The 26,254-nt window shown below is 41.5% G+C and overlaps 1 protein-coding gene across 2 annotated transcripts in view; it reads right to left on the reverse strand.

Annotated features, from left to right (window-relative positions):
• The window catches only part of PPA1 (inorganic pyrophosphatase 1), a 192,478-nt gene that overhangs the window by 26,351 nt on the left and 139,873 nt on the right, over window positions 1-26,254 (reverse strand). For both annotated transcript variants that reach the window (XM_073596567.1, XM_073596568.1), the window contains exon 5: window positions 2,633-2,719. In XM_073596567.1, coding sequence (XP_073452668.1) covers window positions 2,633-2,719 — 87 coding nt within the window. The remainder of the gene's footprint in view (window positions 1-2,632; window positions 2,720-26,254) is intronic.

The following is a 26,254-nucleotide window of genomic DNA, read 5'->3' on the forward strand; positions in this document are numbered from 1 at the left end:
GAGAGAGATGGAGCTCAGGTAAGTAATTGGGGGGGGGGGGGGGGGTGCTGGGGAGGCTGCTACACAGAAAGTTTATCTTCATGCATAGAATGCATTAAGATGAAAAAACCTTCTGCCGTTACAACTACTTTAAGGCTTGGGCACATATTGGGCAGTTTAGTGTTATTATGAGGCTGATTAAAAGATGAGAGAAGTGAATTAAATGCCCATGCATCAGTTCACTTAAGTAATCAGTAATCTAATGTTACAGGAAATGGCCAGATGTTTCCAACGCTCTTGGAGCAAAATTTAACCATTATGGCAATAGTGGCTGTTTTTGTGATATATCACCAAAGAGCAGCAGAACAATATTCAGCTAATGTAATGCTACAGAAAATGGAGACTTTGGACACGCAACAGAAGATGGTCAGATAACAGGCTTGCTACCAGATGGCCAGAGACTTAAGAAATATGTTATACAAAGCTGTTGGAGTGGGGACATGCTTAAGAAATCACTACTATTACAGGGCAATATAAAAAAACAGTCTGCAAGGGTACAGAGGTGCCAAAGAGCCACATGCGGCCCCTAAACCACAGGTTGTGCACCGGAGATCTATGGCCAGTTTAACATTAATCTGGGGCATTTCAAATTAATGTATTTTATACATTCACTTCAGTTCTGTTATCTTAGAAACAATATCTAGATATTCAAACTGCTCACATAGTCTTGGGCAATGTAAGTAGTAAAATGCTTAACTTCAGTGGCGGCCTGTGCATTGTGGGCGCACGGTCGCCGCCCACCCATCCCTGCTGCCGCCTCCCTATCCATGCGCCCAGGCCCCTTTCAGGATGCATGGATTCCTATGGTGGTGTGGGGGGGGGGGTGTGTATTTTTTTGAAGCACCTGATTAGAGCCAGAGGCTCTAATAGGTTTCAAAAAAAGGGTGGGCTCGGGGCACAGAGTGCACCCTGATCCCACCAAATTGTGTGACCATAGCGAATGAACATTTGCCAATTTTCACACTGCATTGCCTCCCCACCAATCTGGAGGCAGGTCAGTGAGACCCGTTTCCTGATTGGCCAAAGCACCAGGCGTCTCTATTGGATGCTCAGCGCTTTGGCGGAAGGGGGACAGAGGAAGCAAGAGGAGACGCTGGAGAAGAGGACAAGGTAAGCGCCGATCCATCCGCGGGGGGAGTTGTGTTAGTGGTGTGTCCTGCAATCCGCTACTCGCGCAAGGGGGGGTTTGGGGTGGTAGGTGGGTTTGGGTTTGTGTCAGCAGTGTGTCCCGCAATCCGCTACTCACGTGGGGTGGGGGGGTGGGTTTGTGTCAGCAGTGTGTCCCGCAATCCGCTACTCACGTGGGGTGGGGGGGTGGGTTTGTGTCAGCAGTGTGTCCCACAATCCGCTACTCACGTGGGGTGGGGGGTGGGTTTGTGTCAGCAGTGTGTCCCGCAATCCGCTACTCACGTGGGGGTGGGGGGTGGGTTTGTGTCAGCAGTGTGTCCTGCAATCCGCTACTCACGCGGGGTGGGGGTGGGGTGGGTTTTGTGTCAGCAGTGTGTCCCGCAATCCGCTACTCGCGGGGGGGGGGGGTGTCAGCAGTGTGTCCCGCAATCCGCTACTCGTGGGGTGGTGCGGGTTTGTGTCAGCGGTGTGTCCCCGAGATCCACTCGTGGGGTGGTGCCAGCGGTGTGTCCCCGAGATCCACTCGTGGGGTGGTGCCAGCGGTGTGTCCCCGAGATCCACTCGTGGGGTGGTGCCAGCGGTGTGTCCCCGAGATCCACTCGTGGGGTGGTGCCAGCGGTGTGTCCCCGAGATCCACTCGTGGGGTGGTGCCAGCGGTGTGTCCCCGAGATCCACTCGTGGGGTGGTGCCAGCGGTGTGTCCCCGAGATCCACTCGTGGGGCGGTGCCAGCGGTGTGTCCCCGAGATTTACTCGTGGGGTGGTGCCAGCGGTGTGTCCCCGAGATCCACTCGTGGGGTGGTGCCAGCGGTGTGTCCCCGAGATCCACTCGTGGGGTGGTGCCAGCGGTGTGTCCCCGAGATTTACTCGTGGGGTGGTGCCAGCGGTGTGTCCCCGAGATCCACTCGTGGGGTGGTGCCAGCGGTGTGTCCCCGAGATCCACTCGTGGGGCGGTGCCAGCGGTGTGTCCCCGAGATTTACTCGTGGGGCGGTGCCAGCGGTGTGTCCCCGAGATCCACTCGTGGGGCGGTGCCAGCGGTGTGTCCCCGAGATCCACTCGTGGGGCGGTGCCAGCGGTGTGTCCCCGAGATCCACTCGTGGGGTGGTGCCAGCGGTGTGTCCCAAGATCCACTCGTGGGGTGTGTCAGCGGTGTGTCCCAAGATCCACTCGTGGTGGGAGTCAGCAGTATGTCCCGAGATCCACTTGTAGGGGGTTTCAGCAGTGTGTCCTGCGATTCATCCATGGGGGGTGGGGGTGCTTAACTTCCATCTGGACATTTACAAACTACGCTAAAATTATACGACTAGCAGCACGAACTGATTTAACACAAAAGTCAGAAAGAGAGAACAGAAAAAAAAAACCCTGTGGAAAAGAAAATCTCAGCAGACACAAATGTTTATTTTGGGAGTCATGTTATCAAGAATTCTATATACAGCACTGTATCTGACATTTCTAGAAATCCATACCTTGCTCCCAATGTCACAAATATCGATGGGGTCATTATCTCCTCCAAAACCTGTATTTTCATCAACATGTGATGGATTTTCCCAGGTCTAAAAATAAGAATAAAAAAGTGTTGGTTAGTGTTGGTAAAAAGGACTATTTCAAATAGTCTTGTATTTTCCATTACCTGCAAATAATGGAGTCCAAAATAGTTAAAGAAAAAAAAAATATATATTGATGAACTGCATAAGAAAGCAGGGATTGGCCATAAAGAGTTTTCATTTAAAGATTGATCAAATATTTTTATGATGTCAGGTAAAAGGATATCAGTATGTAAAATGTTTACTACCCTAGCTGTCTTAGTTGCTACAGCATTTATAAAATGTATTTACAGTGCTGCGCTGAATTCAGAGAAAGATTTCCACTCTCATGTAGGTACCATTATACCATATACCAGTGATGGCGAACCTTGGCACCCCAGATGTCTTGGAACTACATTTCCCATGATGCTCAACTACACTGCAGAGTGCACGAGCATCATGGGAAATGTAGTTCCAAAACATCTGGAGTGCCAAGGTTCGCCATCACTGCCATATACTATATAGAAAACTGTTTACTTATCTTTTTCGATCAGTATTTGGCATTTCACCTGACAACATGAATTTTAGATTATATTAGACTTGACGTTGACCATGTTTTTTTTTTTTGTCCTATTAATTTAAGGCACATTTAGCAATCAATCTGATTATTAATGCCATTAAAAGAATTTGGTTAACCTATATTGGATTTGATCACAGTTATTTTATTATCGCTCAAATATATTATAGCACTATATGTATTTAGAATACCAAGATCAATATTCATCCTTTTATCTGTAGGGACTCTGCCTTATGCATGTGTCCCCAATTAAATTTTGTGTGCTTGCTACTAGGTTGTATCCAGCCTAAGCATCCATTTAACTTATTCTGGACTCTGCAGGTCTTCCCTAGGCTCAGAGGGGTGATTGCTTCTGCCTGGTCTTCTGAATGAGGTTCCAGCATGGGAAGAACAATTACTATATATCTAACCCAACTCATCCCTGATTTTATTTAATTCTGAGCCATTGTATAGGAAGAAGACAAATATTTGGGTTGTCTTTCCAGGGTGATCTCTACCTCCTGGGCTGCCTGGAGAGGATGAGTGCACAGAGTGTCACTCTACTTGGGCCTTGCCTCAGCATGGGGCACTTGCCAGCGGGCCAAGGACCTAAGCTACTTGCTGGAGTGGATATCTGGAGGTAGGTGGGCTGGAAAAGGATCTTCTTGCTGAAGATTGTCAGAAAAGCTGGGTAGAAGCTACTGCCTTGACACTGCAGGAAGGATTTATCCCCATCAAAGCAATCAAGAGCCATATTAGGGAGATCCACAGGGTCACAGGTCTATCTGGCTGCTCTTATAGGGTCAGCATTTAACAAGAGGCTATTCTTAAAATGGGCCTACTACTATCACCATCAGAATACCTATCCTACTTTGCAATACTTTTTTGCATCCTGGCCTCTTAAACCCTCACTAATAGAGTTGCGTTCAGCTATTAAAAGGTAAAAAGTCTAAAGTGAGTGGTACCCAACTTATTTTTCACCATACCATACACCAAAAATCAAACCCAGAGATTGAAATGTTAGCCTGGCACACTTCTTAGGGGCGATACATAATCTATTCAAAACATTAACATTTCCTGGGGGCTAAAATGTTATTCTATAGTGTAACACTACCCACCAACTGAGATATTAGGCAATTTTGAGATATCTGCCTGTTTCACATTTCTTTATTGTAGCCCTGATGAAGGGGATGGTCTTAATCCTTAAACTGCATTGGCTGTTTTCTCTCCTGTAATCCTGTTTGTAAAATTAAAAGATCATTTGGGACTCTACAATCAGTGGTTTGGCATTATCATTACGCTGTTACTTATAATCTCTTTCTAACTGCCTGTACTGGGGCCAACTGAGAACAGTCCTAAGTTGGCTAGAGATTTTTTTTTTACTACAGTTTGAAAAATCATATCGGCTAACATATCTTTCAGCACAAAGACCTGTTTGAAGATTTCAGGTTTGTTGTAAATAATGAAGAAAAAAGGCAAAATTTTCTAATGTGCACAAATTTATTTGCAGCATCAGTCTAACTGATTATTCATCCAAGAGATTGTACTGGCCGAGTTTTATTTGCAAGTCATGTTTCTTCACAAGATTAAAAATTATTTTGTAGTACCAATTAAATATATACTTCTGTTTATTTTACTATACTACTTGTTCAGTAATCCCAGAACACAACAATAAGTATACCGGTGTTACGCGATTCATTCAGTGTTCAATGTTCAATGCTGAAATTAATTAGAGGGGTTAGAATATTTTATAAACAGTGCTTGGTATTTATGAAAGCTGCTGTAATGGAAAGAACACAAAGAGGCAGATAATTAATATGGCTTTTCACAAAACAAAGTGTTCCACAGACCATATACAGATTCTAAAGGAGTATAAAAATGAACTGAAAGAAAAACATTATTTTTGAGTGAATAAAACAGTACTTTACACTGGGATGCTTACATACAAATCATTGTTGTGCTTTTTATTGCAATCATTTTTACATTTTCCTGCAGTGAAGGTTTTACAGCAAAGAAAAGCATTTCAAGTAGAAGTCCCATTCATTGCTATGTGGCTAGCTTACATCAATGTACTGCAGCTTAGTACACATTTAAAAAAAAAAAAAAAAAAAAAAAAAAAAATTTGGGTTATAAGCAGGCCTGTTAAGAATAGCAAATGCGCAAAAACTGATGCATTGGTAATTTGTGTGCATATTTTGCACATTAACACAAAGGGAAATCTCTATTTTCAAGGTTTCACTTAGCAGAATGTAAGCATTAACCACTTAAGGACCGGAAGGATTTGCCCCCTTAATGACCAGGCCATTTTTTTGAGATACGGCACTGTGTCGCTTTGACAATTGTGCGGTCGTGCGATGTTGTACCCAAACAAAATTCGTGTCCTTTTTTCCCCACAAATGGAGCTTTCTTTTGGTGGTATTTGATCACCTCTGCATTTATTTATTTTTTTAGAGCACAAAAAAAAAAAAAATAAATAAATAAAAGGGGGAGGAACAATTTTGAAAAATAAATATTTTTTACTTTTTGCTATAATAAATATCCCAAAAAAAATTCTTCATCAGTTTAGGCCAATATGTATTCTTCTACATATTTTTGGTAAAAAAAAAAAAAACACAAAAAAAATGCAATAAGGGTATATAAAATAGGGGATAGATTTATGGCATTTTTATTATTTATTTATTACCAATAATGGCAGCGAGCTGCGATTTTTAGTGGGACTGTGACACTGCGGCGGACAGATCGCAAACTTGACACATTTAAACATGTGATGTAAACATCACTGACAGGGAAGGGGTTAACACTAAGGGGGGGCAATCAAGGGGTTAAATGTGTTCCCCTCATGTGTGTTTCTAACTGTGGGGGGGATGGGATTGACTGAAGGAGGAGACATATTGCTGTTCATAATCACAAAAAAAAAAAAAAAAAATCCTGTTCCTCTAAGGCATGATCTATAGCACAATGCTTGTGCTATGCAATTTGTCCCTTTCCATGTTGTAATACACCTGGTTGATCCTGCCTGTTCCTGTGTCCCCCTTTTTGTGCTGACCAGGGTAGTCATGGCTGCTGGAGCCATGATATCGTGGTCAGTTTATGTTCCTCTCTGCTGTGAATCTCTCCCTTCTCCCCTTCCTCTCTGCCCGTCAGCGTGATAGCGGCTCTCCTTCCTGCCCCTCCTGCCGCTACTCAGCTGCAATATGCAGAAAAACTAGTTGCCCATAATCCCCTCTGGATTATGCAGTTAGTAACTATATAGTGTGTGTGTGTTTCTTTAACATGGAAAGGCTAAATACTTTTTCCCACACTGCCCACAGGAGAATCTCAGCCCCTATGCATAGATTGAGGAAGAAGTTCAGAGGGGGATCACGAGAACGCACAGCTGCGGTCTGAGAAAAGATATTTAGCTTTTTCATTTAAAAAAAAAAAACACACACACACACACACACACACACACACACACACACACACACACTATAGTTACTAACTGCATAATCCAGAGGGGACACCAGTAAAACCGTGTGACTTTAAAACTTTAAGGCTTAGTTTTCACTGATGCAGAGCATTAACATACAATTATATCATGCATCAATATGTGTTGTGTCCATTCATTTGAATAGTGTATACCCAGTGTATGCATGGAGGGGAGCTGTTGAATAATGTCAGCTCATTGCAATATACACATTGGGGCTGATTTACTAAAACTGGGGAGCGCAAAATCTGGTGTAGCTGTGCAAGGTAGCCAATCAGCTTCTAACTTCAGCTTGTTTAAGTAAGCTTTGACAAACGAATCTGGAAGCTGATTGGTCTCTATGGAGTGCATTTTGCACTCCAGTTTTAGTAAATCAACCCCACTGCGTTTTCCCCACATAATAATGTGTGTTAATGTGCACAGAAACGCATGCGAAACAGTGTGAGTAGGGCCATAAGATCACACAAGAATCTATGCACTTTAAAAAAGACATGCATTACAGCAATCAGATATAAAAGGGCCCATAGCGCCTGATCCAAATGTGTTCTATAAATGCCACATAGTTTGTTGCAGTTTTGAACAATTTAGTCATAGAATGTAATATTACATACAGCAGGAAAAGTATTGATGTAACCCAAGTGTTCCAAAGTTCTTCCGCTGTATAAAAGACTCTGACCTGCACCGACTGGAGCATCATATCAGGACTAGAGATGATCGTATATGAATTGGACAGAACAAGTCAAGTAGGCCAAATAACTGGAGCCAGTTTTGTAGCTGTGCTTTGAGCGTTTATGGATTTCACTTTACATGAACTGTCAGTTGTGCTTATAATTAGAAGAGGTAAACCGGTAGGTTTGACAGGAGTCATGAGAGAAAGGTTATTCATTATGCATTAAAAAGATGACAACTGTCACCTAAAGACTGTAAAGGCTTATTTATAGACCTCTTAGCTCCTCAATATTGAACTGCGAAGAACACTTCCTTTGGAAATGTGTTGAGACAGCAGATTGCAGCAGCATTTATTCCAGATTCAAAAGCCCCGTGTACATCCTCTGGGCATATCTCCTACAGACACAACTTCCATTTCACCCATACCTGAGAAAAAAATCCACAATAAAAATGTTCCATCTTCTGGTCTCTAATTCTGAAGATACTGGGAAAAATACACGTACCTAAAATGAGCCTAAGAATTATCCCCCATCCACTACAACCTGCTTTACTAAAAATACAAAATGATCTAAATTGCATCTTTAAGGGAGCCATAAAACCATTCACGTCACAATGCAGCTTGTTGTTTTCTATTAATAGCCAGTTTCTTTTGAACCATCGATCTTTTGTACCTTTGCATTTACGCACAGAAGTCTTGCAAAGGAAAGTTAGCAATTATTTGTATAGAAATACAATTACCCTGTGATACTAAATTATCTGCCTGCCCTACATTATAGAGAGGGCATTCTAAAGTGGCAAATGCCAATGGATTGTGCAAATTATACAGTGGGCAGCGGTCTTCACATTTAATCATAACTGAATTGACCTTTGATCCTGATCTTGTATATCGGATTAGAAGTAACTCAGGAGGTAAAATGACCTGTACCGGTGGCCAAAACATTCTTCACATGGATCGGTTAATATTTATGATAACAATTTGAACTATAATGTGTGAGATGTTTAACCACTTCAGCCCCGGAGGGATTTACCCCCTTAATGACCAGGCCATTTTTTTGCGATACGGCACTGCGTCACTTTAACTGACAATTGTGCGGTCGTGCGATGCTGTACCTAAACAAAAATTGAGGTCCTTTTTTTCCCCACAAATAGAGATTTCTTTTGGTGGTATTTGATCATCTCTGGGGTTTTTATTTTTTGCATTATAAACAAAAAAATGACAATTTTGAAAAAAAATAAAAACTTTCTGCTATAAAACATTTCCAAATAAAAAAAAAAATGTATTCATCAGTTTGGGCAAATATGTATTCCGCTACATTTTTTTTTTTTTTTACCAAAAATAACGCAATAAGGGTCTGCAAATTAGGGGATAGATTTATGGAATTTTAAATTTTTGTATTTTTTTTTATACTAGTAATGGCAGCGAACAGTGATTTTAAGCGGGACTGCCACATTGCGGCGGACAGATCGGACACATAACTGATATTTTTGACCCCTTTTTGGGAACCAGTGACATTAATCAGTGCTAAAAATATGCACTGTTATTGTACTAATGACACAGGCAGGGAAGGGGTTAACACTAGGGGCGATCAAGGGGTTAAATGTGTTCCCTGCAGGTGTTTTCTAACTGTATGGGGGACTGTGAGACTGGGAAAACACACAGATTCACCTTCCTGCTTAGCAGAAAGACAGGATCTGTGTGATCTCCCATCAGAACGGAGGCAGATCCCCGTTCTGTCACTGCGGGAAACGATCGCGGGTGGCCGGCGAACATAGAGTCTGCTGGACCCACTGATTGGCTCCCCCCCCGCAGGCTAATGTGTGCACTTGCCCACAAAAGCGAGATCCCGAACCAACATACAGCTACGGCGATTTGCAGGATCGTGCCACCTTGCCGCAGTAGAATGGCCGCGGCTGGTCAGCAAGTGGTTAAAGTGTTATACATGGGATCAAGTTTTTTTTGTAATATTAAAGAATAGAGAATATGCTTTGTGCATATGCTATATGTGTATAAAGCTTAATGTAAAAAGAAAATGGGCAGCAACATCTGTTTAATACAGAATCACACAGTGCTCCCAGTGCACCAAGGCGATTTACTGCTGCTTTTATCTTGGTGCATTTCTCAAGTTTGCACTCTCAGCAGACGTTCACTAATCACATTTAACTGTTCTTTCTAGGTGATTTATCCATAAAGCCAGAAGGTTTTTTATCTTAATGCATTCTATGCCGGGACTCTCCCTTTTCATTGGCTGGCAGCGGGGTGCCATTGGCTCCCGCTGCTGTTAGTCAGCGAGCCAATGAAAAGAGATGGGGGTGAGTTGAGCCACGGTTCTGTGTCTAACTGGACACACAGAGCAGCGACTTTGCTCGATTGCATAGCAAGCTGCTTGCTGCAGGGGCACTCGGCAGGAGGGAGAGGTCAGGAACACAAGAAGAGGAGGATCTGGGCTGCTCTGTGCACAACCACTGCACAGAGCAGGCAAGTATAACATGTTGAGTATCACTTTAACCGTCTTCACTGCAGTGCTTCAGCAAAAGATGCCAATTGCATTTTATGATGTAGTCAAATGGAGCACCTACAAAATCTGAATATAAAATTTAACATAGTGACCTAGTAAAAACATAGAAATCCGGTCCATTGGCCCCTTTGTTGCGAAACAAAGATTTCACCCCAGGTCTCACCCCTCACAACTTCAATTGGTGGACCAATAAAGGTCTCCTGCACAGACATTTGTGATCACAAGGGCATGTTAAACAAACAGACAGACCCTAGCAGATAAATACCAGATGCAAAATTCTGAACAATATCGGTATATTCAACGGAAACACTACCTAAACACCTTATCTCGCAATCGTGATCTGACGACCATGTCACAAATATGATAAAACTAAAGGTCACATTTCTGAACTGTATACTATCTTAACCACTTTAGCCCCGAAAAATTATGCTGCATAAGTACCAGAGGACTTTTTCCAATTTGGCACTGCGTCGCTTTAACTGCTAATTGCGCGGTCATGCAATGCTGTACCCAAACGAAATTTGCGTCCTTTTCTTCCCACAAATAGAGCTTTCTTTTGATGGTATTTGATCACCTCTGCCATTTTAATTTTTTGCGCTATAAACGGAAAAAGACCGAATATTTTGAAAAAAAAAAAATGATATTTTCTACTTTTCGTTATTAAAAAAATCCAATAAACTAAATTTTAGTCATACATTTAGGCCAAAATGTATTCGGCCACATGTCTTTGGTAAAAAAAAAAATGTCAATAAGCGTATATTTATTGGTTTGCGCAAAAGTTATAGCGTCTACAAACTAGGGTACATTTTCTGGAATTTACACAGCTTTTAGTTTATGACTGCCTATGTCATTTCTTGAGGTGCTAAAATGGCAGGGCAGTACAAAACCCCCCCAAATGACCCCATTTTGGAAAGTAGACACCCAAAGGAAATTGCTGTGAGGCATGTTGAGCCCATTGAATACTTATTTTTTTTGTCCCAAGTGATTGAATAATGACAAAAAAAAAAAAAAATTTACAAAAAGTTGTCACTAAATGATATATTGCTCACACAGGCCATGGGCATATGTGGAATTGCACCCCAAAATACATTTAGCTGCTTCTCCTGAGTACGGGATACCACATGTGTGGGACTTTTTGGGAGCCTAGCTGCGTACAGGGCCCCGAAAACCAATCACCGCCTTCAGGATTTCTAAGGGTGTAAATTTTTGATTTCACTCTTCGCTGCCTATCACAGTTTCGAAGGCCATGGAATGCCCAGGTGGCACAACCCCCCCCCCCCCCCAAATGGCCCCTATTTTGGAAAGTAGACACCCCAAGCTATTTGCTGAGAAGCATGGTGAGTATTTTGTAGCTCTCATTTGTTTTTGAAAATGAAGACAGACAAGAAAAAAATATTTTTTTTTCTTTTTTCAATTTTCAAAACTTTGTGACAAAAAGTGAGGTCTGCAAAATACTCACTATACCTCTCATCAAATAGCTTGGGGTGTCTACTTTCCAAAATGGGGTAATTTGGGGGGGTTGTGTGCCACCTGAGCATTCCATGGCCTCCGAAACTGACAGGCAGTGAAGAGTGAAATCAAAAATTTACGCCTTTAGAAAGCCTGAAGGCAGTGCTTGGTTTTCGGGGTCCCGTACGCGGCTAGGCTCCCAAAAAGTCTCACACATGTGGTATCCCCGTACTCAGAAGCAACAGAATGTATTTTGGGGTGTAATTTCACATATTCCCATGGCATGTTTGAGCAATATATCATTTAGTGACAACTTTGTGCAAAAAAAAAAAAAATATATGTGTCTCTTTCCCGCAACTTGTGTCACAATATAAAATATTCCATGGACTCGACATGACTCTCAGTAGGGTTGTCCCGATACCACTTTTTTAGGAACGAGTATAAGTACCGATACTTTTTTTCAAGTACTCGCCGATACCGATTCTGTTTTTTTAATGTCACGTGACAGTTTTTTTTTTGCTATTTTTTGGGGGGGGGGGGGGGGATGAACGTTGTATGTGTGTGTGTGTGTTTTTTTTTTTTTTTTACAATTTTTATTTTTTACAATAATATTTTTTTATTCTTTGTTTTTTGTTTTTTTTTAATCAGCCCTTTTGGGGGGCTTTGGTGAGATATCAGGGGTCTTAACAGACCTCTGATATCTCCCCCTTGAGACAGAGAAAGAGACAGAGGATAGAGATTCCCCAGTCCCTTTCTCTGCAGCGTCAGCTGCACTGAGAATGAATGGAGAGAAGACAGCGGCTCCTCTCCATTCATAAACTGACACATCGTAATCACAGGAGATTACAATGTTTCAGTTATGTGAATGGACAGAGTCAGCTGACTCTATCCATACACAAAGGAAGGAGGAGGGGGACGGAGGAACTGAGGGGGAGAACGGAGGGGACAGATAGGGGACAGATAAGGAGAGAGGAATGGAGGGGGAGAACGGAGGGGGACAGATAAGGAGAGAGGAATGCAGGGGACAGCGGAGAGGCACAGAGGAACGGAGGGGGCACGGAGGAGGATGCAGTGACAGTCAGCGGTGACCGAACACCGCTGTATGTCACTAAAGCTGGTGAAAGCCGCTGGGGGAGAATCTTGTAATTCCCCCACGCGCCGATCACAGCTGTCCTCTAGGTATCGGGGGAAGCATCGGGAGCATTTGCCCGAGTACAAGTACTTGGGCAAATGCTCGGTATCGGTGCCGATACCGATACTAGTATCGTTATCGGAAAACCTTAACTCTCAGCAAATAGCTTGGGGTGTCTACTTTCCAAAATGGGGTCATTTGGGGGGGGTTTTAACTGTCCTGGCATTTTATGCACAACATTTAGAAGCTTATGTCACACATCACCCACTCTTCTAACCACTTGAAGACAAATCCCTTTCTGACACTTTTTGTTTACATGAAAAGATTATTTTTTTTTGCAAGAAAATTACTTTGAACCCTCAAACATTATATATTTTTTTTAAAGCAAATGCCCTACAGATTAAAATGGTGGGTGTTTCATTTTTTTTTTTTTTTTCACACAGTATTTGCGCAGCGATTTTTCAAACGCATTTTTTGGGGGAAAAAAAAAAAAACACACTTTTTTAAATTTGAATGCACTAAAACACACTATATTGCCCAAATGTTTGATGAAATAAAAAAGATGATCTTAGGCCTGAGTACATGGATACCAAACATGACATGCTTTAAAATTGCGCACAAACGTGCAGTGGCGACAAACTAGATACATTTTTAAAAGCCTTTACAGGTTACCACTTTAGATTTACAGAGGAGGTCTACTGCTAAAATTACTGCCCTTGATCTGACGTTCGCGGTGACACCTCACATGCATGGTGCAATTGCTGTTTACATTTGACGCCAGACCGACGCTTGCGTTTGCCTTTGCGCGAGAGCAGGGGGGGGACAGGGGTACTTTTTTTTTTCTTCTTTATTTTTTTGCTTTTTTATCTTATTTTTAAACTGTTCCTTTCATTTTTTTTTTAATCATTTTTATTGTTATCTCAGGGAATGTAAATATCCCCTATGATAGCAATAGGTAGTGACAGGTACTCTTTTTTGAAAAAATTGGGGTCTATTAGACCCTAGATCTCTTCTCTGCCCTCAAAGCATCTGACCACACCAAGATCGGTGTGATAACATGCTTTCCCAATTTCCCAATGGCGCTGTTTACATCCGGCAAAATCTAAGTCATGAAATGTTCGTAGCTTCCGGTTTCTGCATTCCGGCTGCATTCTCAGGTTCCCTGTTGAGACAGGAAAGCCAGAGAAAAACACAGAAGACGGTGGGGGGGGGGGGGCATTCCCTCCCACTGCTTGTAAAAGCAGTCTAGAGGCTAATTAGCCGCTAGGATTGCTTTTACATGAAAGCCGACCGCTGGCTGAAAAGAATGATACCAAGATGATACCTAAACCTGCAGGCATCATTCTGGTATAACCACTCAAAGTCGTGAATGGCTTACCTGAAGACAAAAAAAAGGTTAACAATAAAACACAGTAAACGGTAAAGTATAAAAAATTGCATACCTGAAAAGCAAACATGATAAAACATAATAACAATAAAACATTGCAGAATAGAATACAAAAAGAGCAGAACAATAGAGAGAGAATAGAGAGAACAATAAAACGACAACTATTTTTTTTTATTATTTATATATGGCCATACATGGCGTAGGGTACAGCATTGCACAGACTAGGCACACTTTCACAGGGTCTCCCAAGATGCCATCGCATTTTGAGAGACCCGAACCTGGAACCGGTTATAACTGTAACCGGTTCCAGGTTCGGGTCTCTCAAAATGCGATGGCATCTTGGGAGACCCTGTGAAAGTGTGCCTAGTCTGTGCAATGCTGTACCCTACGCCATGTATGGCCATATATAAATAATAAATAAAAATAAAGAATAAATAAAAATTAAAGAAAAAAAAACAAAAATCGTGTGGGGGTCCCCCCAAATTCCATACCAGGCCCTTCAAGTCTGGTATGGATATTAATGGGAACCCTGCACCAATTTTTTTTTTTAAATGACGTAGGGGTCCCCCTTAAAATCCATAAACTCCGCCAAAATTAAAAAAAAAAAAAAAAAAATGGCGTGGGGGTCTCCCCAAAAATCCATACCAGACCCTTATCCGAGCTCGCAACCTGGCAGGCCGCAGGAAAAGAGGGGGGACGAGAGAGCACCCCCCCCCTCCTGAACCGTACCAGGCCACATGCCCTCAACATGGGGAAGGTGGTTTGGGTAGCCCCCAAAGCACCTTGTCCCCATGTTGATGGGGACAAGGGCCTCATCCCCACAACCCTTGCCCAGTGGTTGTGGGGGTCTGCGGGCGGGGGCTTATCGGAATCTGGAAGACCCCTTTAACAAGGGGACCCCCAAATACCGCCCCCCCCTGACTTCGTAGGACATTTTTTAAAAATGATTTAATAAAAAGGACTTGTCCCAAGGTGTGTTTTTTTTTTTTTTAACATTTTGACACTTTGTAAAATGGTAAGGGTACAATGTACCCTTACCATTTCACATGGGGGGGGGGATCTGGGGGTCCCCTTGTTAAAGGGGGCTTCCAGATTCCGATAAGCCCCTGCCCGCAGACCCCCACAATCACCAGGCAAGGACTGTGGGGATGAGGCCCCATGTCTCCAACAACATGGGACAAGGTGCTTTGGGGGGCTACCCCAAAGCACCCTTCTCCATGTTGAGGGCATGTGGCCTGGTACGGTTCAGGGGGGGTGCTCGCTTGTCCCCCCCTCTTTTCCTGCGACCTGCCAGGTTGCATGCTCGGATAAGGGTCTGGTATGCATTTTTGGGGGGACCCCCACGCCATTTAAAAAAAAAAAAAAGACCTGAAGGGCCTGGTATGGAATTTAGGGGGACCCCCACGCAATTTTTTTTTTAAATTTTGGTTCGGGGTTCCCCTTAATATTTATACCAGACACAAAGGGCCTGGTAATGGACTGCAGTTTTTTTTCAATGAGTTTTATCTGTATTGCCAAGACCCGACAATTAATTATAGCTGCAAGTAGTTTTAGATGACTTTTTTCCCCCTTTAGAAATGTTATTTTGTACAGGGACTGTTCTAAACACGGGAAAAGTGTGCCACTTTACAGGCATACTATAGACACCCCTCAGGTAGGAAATTTAAAGGAATATTTCACTTTTATTGCTTCACTTTAAACATTATTAAAATCACTGCTTCTGAAAAAATTGATGTTTTTAAAACTTTTTTTTGCATTGATACATGTCGCCTGGGGCAAGACCCAGGTCCCCAAACACTTTTAATGACAATACCATGCATATAAGCCTTTAAAATTAGCACTTTTGATTTCTCCCATAGAGTTTTAAAGGGTGTTCCGCGGCTTTTGAATTTGCCGCGAACACCCCAAATTGTTCTGATGAGGACACAGACAGCAATTTTTACCATTTTCTCTGGCTCGTGCAGGATGGTGCACTTTAGCACCTATAATATGTGAGTATCCTGTGTATAGGGAATATTGGTAATACATTTTAATACATTTTAAAACGGTATTATACAATTTTTCTTCCTCTGTTTTCTATATGGATGCATGTGCAAGCAACCAGCCAAGGATCTGTATGCCAACAACAAACCCAGAGGTGGTTTAAAAGTGTGGTCTTTACAGGCATACTATAGATACCCTCCAGGTACGAAATTTAAAGGAATATTTCACTTTTATTGTTTCACTTTAAGCATTATTAAAATCACTGCTCCTGAAAAAACGACCATTTTTAAAACTTTTTTTGCATTGATACATGTCCCCTGGGGCAGGACCCGGGTCCCCAAACACTTTATGACAATACGATGCATATAAGCCTTTAAAATTAGCACTTTATTTCTCCCTTAGACTTTTAAAGGGCGTTACCCCGGCTTTTTGAATTTGCAGCGAACACCCCAAATTGTTCACTATTCAGCGAACTTACGTTCGACTCAAACATCGGGCTCATCCCTACAGTAGACCTTTCATCTTTTGTGATGATCTGGTTATACATCTGCAGGAGTTGTTGGGGATAGAAAGGTTCTCTTAGTACAAACCAAGAATGAATAAGGATTATAAAGGGTAGGAATTCTCACTGAGTCTGAGGAGGTTACTAGAGTTGCCTCATTATCTTTAGAAAAGCAGCAAGTGAGGATCTATAATGAAGTTTGATAAAATGTTTGTCATGCATATAACGGACTTGGAAAAGATATCTTTTTTTTCCCTTTCAACACAACTGGATTTTTTGTTCCTACAGCCAATTAACACTTCTGGCTCTATCTGGAACCACATTTCACTTGACATTTGTGCTCAGTTGAGACATATCTGCTTATGTCCTCAGGTGTTCTGCAAGCTAGTAGGATGATGATTTAGGTCAATTATATTGAATAAAGTTTTTAAAGTGGTATTGAACGCAAAAGCAAAAATTATATTGCAGTTTACCAATTGTTAGATCTGCTGGCTGCATTGGTTTTCTTTTTTTATGCTTTCTTTCCTTTATTTTTACCTGGTGATCCTACCAGCAAGTCTTTTAAGAGAACAAGCTGTCCTGTAGATGTAGTAGTTACAGGGTTGAGACAATCCACTTACCACTGACAGGGGTGCTTATAATGATCAGCTTTTATGTTAAAACTTTATCCCAAAAGGAAAAACAGGTTTTCTACAACTTAAACAAGTAAATTCTTGCGAGCTACCATGAAAAGATCCAATTAAACTAATTAAAAAAAGACAGCTGCTAGCATTGATCACGACCCGTATGTCCGTGCCAGCCTAATCTATAAATCAATAAATGCTACGCTATCTAAATGCAATTATAGGGCTGTCACTTAAATTCCGAACTCTGGTACTATGAAATGTGGCAATCCTATATAGTAAAACCATGCATGTATTTCAACCCTATGAAATAAAAAATTGCAATTTAATACTATATAACCAATGATGAACCTATGTGATTAAAGATTGCAATCATATGCGATACTGCTGCAGTTCTATGCAGTCAACACCATACACATATTATGATCCCATATAGTAAGAACTTGCAATCTTAAGCTGTAATACCAGTAAATATTCCTGTGCGATTATCAATTGCGACCATTTGTGATCATAATAATCATATACAATAATTCCAGTGACAAATCAAAGTGCCTATATACAACTATAAATATAAAGTGCATCCACATTTGATAACTACTAAAAAACACACATGTAACGGGTCGATACCGGGAAATGGGGGAATTCCCCCTGAGGAAGATATGTCATTTCCCGGTATCGACACGAGTTGAGGAGGGGACAGGACGGCGTATGAGACGATCTGGAGGTCTCAGCTAAGGAGAGGACACATCAGACAGCAATTTTTACTATTTTCTCTGGCTCATGCAGGATGGCGCACTTTAGCACCTACAATATGTGAGTACCCTATGTATAGGGAAGATTGTTAATAAATTTTAACACATTTTAGAATGGTATTATACTATTTGAGCTTCCTCTGTTTTCTATATGGATGCATGTGCAAGCAACCAGCCAAGGATCTGTATGCGACTACAAACCCAGAGGTGGTTTAAAAGCATGGTTTGACCAAGCTTAGGTGCGAGGTCACACGCTCTAAGGTGTGAGCATATACCAAGGGGGAGCACAAGAGTGGACATAGCACTTTTCGTTGATTACTTTTATGAGAAGCAGAAGAAAGAATTAATAAAGGAGTGGACTTTATGTTGCGTTTAAATGGCACATCAAATGCATCATTAATTTTGCACAAGAGCACTTTAAGCACGTTACATGTGTGTTTTTTAGTAGTTATCAAATGTGGATGCACTTTATATTTATAGCTGTATATAGGCACTTATGATATGATTGCCACTGGAATTATTGTATATGATTATTATGATCACAATTGATAATCGCACAGGAATATTTACTGGTATTACAGCTTAAGATAGCAAGTTCTTACTATATGGGATCATAATATGTGTATGGTGTTAACTGCATAGAACTGCAGCAGTATCGCATATGATTGCAATTTTTAATCGCATAGGATCATCATCGGTTATATAGTATTGGATTGCAATTTTTTATTTCATAGGATTGAAATACATGCATGGTTTTACTATATAGGATTGCCAGGTTTTCTACAACTGCCTTAAAGAGCTAGCTGGAATTTGGCTTCAATTTACTTATATACATCTATATGTAAATGTGCTAGTCCATCTAACATTATTAAAAAAGCAGACACCACATCTAATGCTGGCTAAGCTGCAATATATTACATTTTGGTTTTAGATGTAATACTGCTTTAAAGTGACTAATGCCAGAAGTTGTTTTTTTTTACCTTAAAGAGGAACTGCAGTCACATTTGTAATAAAAACATCTTTGCCATTCTGCAGCTTTCCTCCAACCACTTTGCATATTATTTTATATATACTGTGATTCTGTACTTGCCAAATATGCTGCAGAAATCTCCCTCCACCAAGTTTGGCTGCATCCATTTTAACTGTGGGCAGCTGAAGCTGCTGCCTGTTCACTTCCTGGATTTACACAGAGACACACCTCCAGCTTTGCAGCTCTCATTGACCCTTTTATGACTCACCCCCCACCCTTTCTGGAAAACTCTCACCAGAGTGAGAGAGCTGTGCATGATGCCATAAGCCTAGGCTAAATGACCAGACAAGAAAGAGGAAGTGGGTTGTAAAAGGTATTTACTGGCAGAAAAAAAGAAATGTTTTACTATCCAAAGTTAAAACAACAAGGGCAGAGGATTTAATAGATAGAAAGTTGAAAAAAATGATTGCAGGTCCGCTTTAAGTTTAATACACACACGCCAAATAATTTGAAATAAAAAAACCCTGCCTGCGTCCTAGAAACGAAAGACAACGCGTGGCCAGGCCACCTGGAGATGCATGACGTTGTGCCACCTGGATTACCTGCAGCCTACCAACCAATGATACTGGATCTTGACAGATGGAGGAGATGAAATTGAGAAGAGTAAAGAGGGAGACTGTAAACATAAAAGAAGGAAACACAAACAAATGAATAAGTAAGAGTGCATGGGAGGAAGAGGAGGAGACAGACACATGCATGGAGGAGAGCGGGAAGGGAGGACAGGCTGCAGGTTACACACTCTAGGAGAGGGAATTGGGCTCAGAAATACTGCTGTGCTCCCGTACTGACCAGTACAGATGTTTGTGTCCTTCAGCCCCCGCTATTAGCCTCACGCCTACCCCGATTGGGAGGAGGAAAAGAGACGTACAATTTTTTGGAAATTGGCTACCAAAGGCTATGCAAGTGAAAAGAGGCCGAGAACCATTTGTATAGAATGTAGGGAAGAACATGTCTTTGGATGTACTATTCTATCAATACGATCAATTCTAAGCACCCGTGCAATGGTCTGTGTATGAACTGCTGTATTTGTAGCTACTTGGGCAATTTTGAAAAACTTGCTGATGGTTGCTTGATTAAGCTACAGTTACACAAGAGATTTTTAGTGGCACAGCCATGCTACTGCTAAACAGATGGAACAGATAGCTTCCCATAGAGTAAGCTAGTAGCAATAAATGGCACAACGCCTTTGTTAGGTGTGATTAGTTGCTACAAGACTATTTTTGCAGCTTACTTCACAGGAAACCATTGGCTCCCTGATTTTAGTAGCACAATTAAGCAACTAGAAATCCCATCTGTAGATTACACCTAATGAGGAGACTGCCAGCAAGTAGGTAAATTCCTCTGTTGTAAGAGATTAAACTGTCTATATATAGCTTAGCCAATATAATCCAACGTCTAAAAATAGGTTATCTGAGACACAAACCTTCATTAGGCTCAGTTCACATTGGTGCGATGTGGGAACTCTGCAAATCCACTGCGGGTTCCCTGACCTGACTCACAGGCAGTTCATACTGCTTTATGCGAACCGCTGGGAGTGTCAATACAAAGTTAATGACACCCCCAGATCGGTTCACATATCGAAGTGCGAACTGTCAATTCAAACAGGAATCAGATCTCATGGGTGTTAACACCCACACGATCCAATACTGGTGCAGACAAAAAAAAGGGTCCTTCACAACAAATGTTTATCTTGAAAGGCAACTGGTGTTTTCTATTAACCGCTTCCCGACTGCCTCACGCTGATATACATCGGCAGAAGGGCATGTACAGGCAGAATCACGTAGCTGTACGTTGCCCTTCAAGAGGTAGCTTGCAGGCGCACCCGTCGGGAGCTTCATGAGCGTGATTGCGGGTCCCGCGGACTCTATGTCCGCGGGGGTACCCGTGATTGTCTCCCGGAGAGGAAGAATGGGGAAATGCTAATGTAAACAAGCATTTCCCCATTCTGCCTAGTGACACTGTCACTGATCACCGCTCCCTGTAATTGGAAACGGTGATCAGTGTAGTGTCACACACAGCCCCTCCCCACCACTGTTAGAATCACTCCCTAGGACACACTTAACCCCTACAGAGCCACCTAGTGGTTAACCCCTTCACTGCCAGTCACATTTACACAGTAATCAATGCATTTTTAATTGCACTGATCGCTGTATAAATGTGAATGGTCCCAAAATCCCGCCAAAAGTGTCCGATTTGTCTGCCATGTCGCAGTCACGATAAAATATTAATAAAAATGCCATAAAACTATCCTCTATTTTGTAAGCGTTATAACTTTTGCGCAAACCAAACGCTTATTGCGTTTTTTTTACCAAAAATATATAGAAGAATACATATCAGCCTAAACTGGAGGAAAAAAAAAAATTTATATTTTTTTTGGGGGATATTTATTATAGCAAAAAGTAAAAAATAATGCGTTTTTTCAAAATGGTCTTTTTTTTTGTTTATAGCACAAAAAATAAAAACAGCAAAGGTGATCAAATACCACCAAAAGAAAGCTCTATTTGTGGGAAAAAAAAAAAAAAAAAGGATGTCAAATTTGTTTGGGAGCCACGTTGCATGTCTGCGCAATTGTCGAAGTGACGCAGTGCTGAATCACAAAAAGTGCTCTGGTCTTTGGCCAGCCAAATGGTTTGGGGCTTAAGTGGTTAAACAAGGTCTAAATGGTCAATTGACATGCATCACAGTTGAACTTGGGAATGTGTCTTTGCAAAGTTAAGCTAAATGAAATCCTCTCTTATTTTTGCTTGGGGATAGAGTGCAGATGGATTAGAAGTCTTGTCAGTTTTTGAGGATATCTACACCCCTGATAGGGTGAAGACAACTCCCAAATTTTGCCAGTTTCTCCTTCAAATGTATTCACTTCCTGTCACATAGCCAAAACAGGAAGGGTAAAACCCTACCAATGTCTTTCCTTGGGGACACACAGGTCATTCTAAATAGTTTCCCCTTTAGGTAAATTGCACTCTAGCATTTTGCTCTGTACACCCCAAATTATTAGGTATTTTGGACTTTGGGGTTTATTTACGAACAGCAAATCCACTTTGCACTACAAGTGCACTTGGAAGTGCAGTTGCTGGAGATCCGAGGGAGACATGCAAGGAAAATAAAAAAAAAACAGCATCTTTGCTTCTACATGATTGGATGATAAAATCACCAGTGCTTCCCAGCAGATTTACAGCGAGTACACTTGTATTGCAGAGTGGATTTTCCTTTAATAAACCCCAAAATACCTAATAATGTGGGGTGTACACAACAAAGTGCTAGAGTGCAATTTGCCTAATGGGGACGCTAGTTGGATTTACCTTTGTGTCCCCAAGGAAAGACATTGGTAGGGTTCTACCCTCACTTCCTGTTTGGCTATGTGACAGGAAGTGAAGCCAATTTTCAGAAAAGGGACACAAAAAAAAAACCAAAAAAACAAACAAACAAAAATAAAAAACGACAAGCAGGGGTTCTAACACTTAATTGGTTTCCTTCAAATGCCCACAATTAGAATAGGATTGTCTTCAGCTTGATTTTAGCTCAGTGCTCTAAATCAGTGCTTCTCAACCCTGTACCCCCAACAGGCCATGTTTGCAGGTTTTCCTTCATCTTGCACAGGTGCTTTAAAACACAGTCAATGGTTTGGTATTTTGGACAGTTATTTTAGCCAAGATAAGTTCCCAAAACATGTCATGTCGGGGGTAATTGAGGACTGAGGCTGAGAACCACTGTGCTAAAATGGAAAAACGGAATACTTACCTCTCCGTGATTCTCCTTTCCTGATGCCTATCCATGGCAGCATACTCACAATCCATGCATATGCTACCATTAAGGCACCAGGAAAGTAGCTTTCAGACAAATCGCACTTTTTTTGTTTTGCAATGCCAACCAGCCTAGTTAAGCTGCAGCTGGGAAAACTGTTAAATTAAAATTGTTTAGGGGGGAGGGAGTGTAAAATGCATTTACTTGGATTGAGCATGCATCTGCAAAACAAAATATTAACAAAACACATAAAAAAAAAAAAAAATTGCTACAAATGTTATTGGTCAACAAAACAGGATTTGGAAAAGAGCAAGGAAAGCAAAAAACACATGTATGTCAATTTGACACAATAACAGAATATGGTTTTGAGGTCTGACCGTTTTGCAGAGGATATGAATGGGCAATAAAAGGACTGCGCCCACAAACAGACAGTCTCTTAAGAATTTAAACATTAGTCACAACATCTTGGAGGAAGATTTTGCAAAATAATACAGCACAGACAATTAAATCAAAGTGAAACTAACAACCTACAAACACTGACAACATCAAAAATATTTCACAGAAAAATAACCCCCCCCCCCCCAAAAAAAATAAAAAAATAAAAACAAACAAAATTAAAAAATACTTGCTCTAAAACACATCTGTTTTGCAAAGAAACAAAATACAAAGAGAAAATACATGTGTTACAAACTATAAGGACACCCAAATGTACTCTTGACACACATACATACACACCTCTTTTCAGGGCAATGTAAAGAATGCCATCTGCAAGCTTTATATAACATAGGTTTGTGTGCTAATGAGGCAATTGAAAACACATGCACAGTCCATGAACACACACAAAATGCAAGTTCAAGTTCAATGTAGACAAAACTTCAAAGTGGGTACGCCTGTTAAGGATGTCCTTAAATTACTAACCCAAAAAAACACTGAGCATGCCCAGAAAAATCCAAGTGCTGTTCACACACAAAAAAAAAAAAAAAAAAAAAAAAGTCTGAGCATGCCCAGAACAAGCCAAATGGTGCTAGCACAAAATAAGCCACCTCCCAATCCAAAATTAAGCACATCATCCAGCATGCTACAAAATTACAGATGGGACAATCACCCCCCGGTCCAGGGGGGGCAAACAAAGAGCCTAACATGGGCAAAAGCTATACAACAAATACCATTGCAGTCTATGGGAACTGACTTGTTAATTTTGCTAGTCCCCACTTGGCTGGCTTATATTCTAGTTATTATTGGCCTTAAAATGGGTATGAGGGCCCAGGTCCCACCCTGAGGGACATATATCAATGTCACCAATTTGGGGGGGGGGATTACTCTGCCTGTAAAGTGGTGCATCTGTAGCATGTATCCAAAATGCTGCTTCAAAAGATGTAAGGCTTTAGAGAAAACTTACAAATCTACATTGCAGCTGCAAGATTTTAACCCTCCCCAAAAAATAGCCTGCCCCCCCAAAACATACAAGGCCGTTTGGGTCCGTTAAGGCTTAAAATGAGAACCCCCCATGTGAAAAGTACCACCCCAAATTAAAAAAAATACTGTGCACCTCCCAAACACTAACAAACTCCTAGCCTAACACACAGCAAGACAGCCCATGAAAGGCGGGCCGGATGCTTGGGGGCAGGAGGGGCTCAGGTACCCCAAAAGTCAACCACCTTGTATATATTCAGGGGCACAAGGGCCTCTTCCACTCAACCCTAGGCTAGGGTTGTGGGGGGGCTGCAGACAGGGGGGGGTTACAGAATGTGGAAAGCCCCTTTAAACTAGTGGGTACAAGGTGCTTTGTGGTTGGTGTTGGGCTGAGCCCAACATGCCACAAAGGCAGCCAGCTCTGTTGAGTGGATGTGGACTTGTATGGTTCAGGAGGGAGTTGGGTGATCACTCTTCTTGCCCCTTTCCTAGCTGGCCCTGTTGTATGCTCTGAAAAAGAATGATTGATTTGGATTGGTGAAGGCAGCTCACAGCCTTTTGAGAACGGAGTGGAGTGTGGAGTTCCCCTTTAAAAGGCAAAAGTTAGCCCATGGAAATCCAAGGGGTTAGAGGGGGGAGACAAGAGCATTGGAGAATGGAGTGCGGAGTTCCCCTTTAAAAGCAAAAAGGTTAAATGCTTTTTTTTAGGAAGAGCGAGATTCGCCTTTTATAAATCACCCCCAGTGTATGTAGTTCCCTCTTCTTAAAGCTTCCATTGACTACATGGAGAAAAACACCATTCATTGCTGGAGTGCGTGGGAGGTTTTTCTTGATGGCTGGTTTATAAGTGATAGAAGTATCCACAGTCTGATGTGCATTTTTGACAGTGTATGTATATAATCCTCCTCTTGACCACTGTGCTTGTGTTGTTGGGCACTACCAGCACAGTTGCAACTGTCTAATAAGGGGCAAATATTTGATGTAAAGCTTGGTAATATTAGAGTTCAGAGGGAACCCCATATTGCTGGAACAAAAGATTTGGCCAAATCACTAAAAGTATTAGTCTTTGATGTGTAGCACATGTGTGGTGAATGCAAAGTTTCTCTTATGTAAAAGGACACTCACAGGTACTTGGGTATCACCCTTTGTAACATGCATCAATTGAATATTATATAGTTCAGTGCACTCCCCTTTTGTATTATGGATAGATGGAGATCTTTTGTTTAAAGACCAGTTGTTTCGTTTCAACTATAAAAAAGAGAAGAGGGTTTTTTTTTTTTTTTTTGCAGAATCATACTTACCTAGGTGGATGCAGTATCTGTCCTCCGCTGGCTCTAACACCGAGATTCGATCGCTTGGTTCTCAGTGCTCTGTGAGCAGAGAGCTGGTGACAGTCAGTCACCACCCTCTTCTTTGCTCTTCTTTAAAATAACAGATATTTTGTTACACAGATAGCAGATTCTCTTTCACTTTGCTGACAAAATATTTTCCCAGCATATCTTTGCTATTAGATTTGTCCTTCAGAACTGTTTGTTGTCACTTTATCGGGTTTAGAACCGGTTACACCAGCCAAAAGATGCATCAGCATTTTCCTGAAAATCACTTTAGTGATTAACACATTGACCAATATATTAAAGGGCTACTCCACTTTCGTGAGGGAAAAAAAACCAAACCAAAACAAGAAAAAATAATATAGCGTGTACAATTGCGACACAAGTCATATTGTAATTGAATGTCATTAAAAAATGACCTTTCCTTTTCAATCTGCAGCCACTGTAATTTTCTGAGAATGCATTGCAATATGGCTACCTGGAGTTGTTCTGTACACAGAGTGTGTACTGACCACCGCGAAAAACATAATTTTCCTACTTGTGTGATTGGCTTGCCAATTTTCCCAGAAGTCTGCCCAAGATATCAGGCATCCCCTGCAACAAAAGTTTCATTTTTGGTGAGACACTCCCAGTAGGAACATGTCTAAAGGGATGCAGGCCCAGCAGATTTCCTCATTAGAGCCCTGCGGGTGCACACCTGATAATTATGAAACCACTTCCATTAGACCCACTCAGCACTGAGGCTCGGAAGAACATACAGGGATTATTTCAGAATAACAAAAAAGTAGGAATCTGAAACAAAGGTTGTTATAAGCCTTGCAATGTACATAGATCACCCAGAGGGGAATGTTTTTTTTCCTCAACAAAAGTGGAGTTACTATTCAAGAATGTTCCAAAAATGTAATGGTAAATCATCTAAACTACAGTAGCCGGATACCAATCTTTACCATTGACAGTTGCTCAACATTATTGAAACTGAAAAAGAATCTCATTTTGCAGAGAAATATGATTA

Source organism: Aquarana catesbeiana, linkage group LG08 (assembly GCF_042186555.1).
Source record: "Aquarana catesbeiana isolate 2022-GZ linkage group LG08, ASM4218655v1, whole genome shotgun sequence".
NCBI lineage: Eukaryota > Metazoa > Chordata > Amphibia > Anura > Ranidae > Aquarana > Aquarana catesbeiana.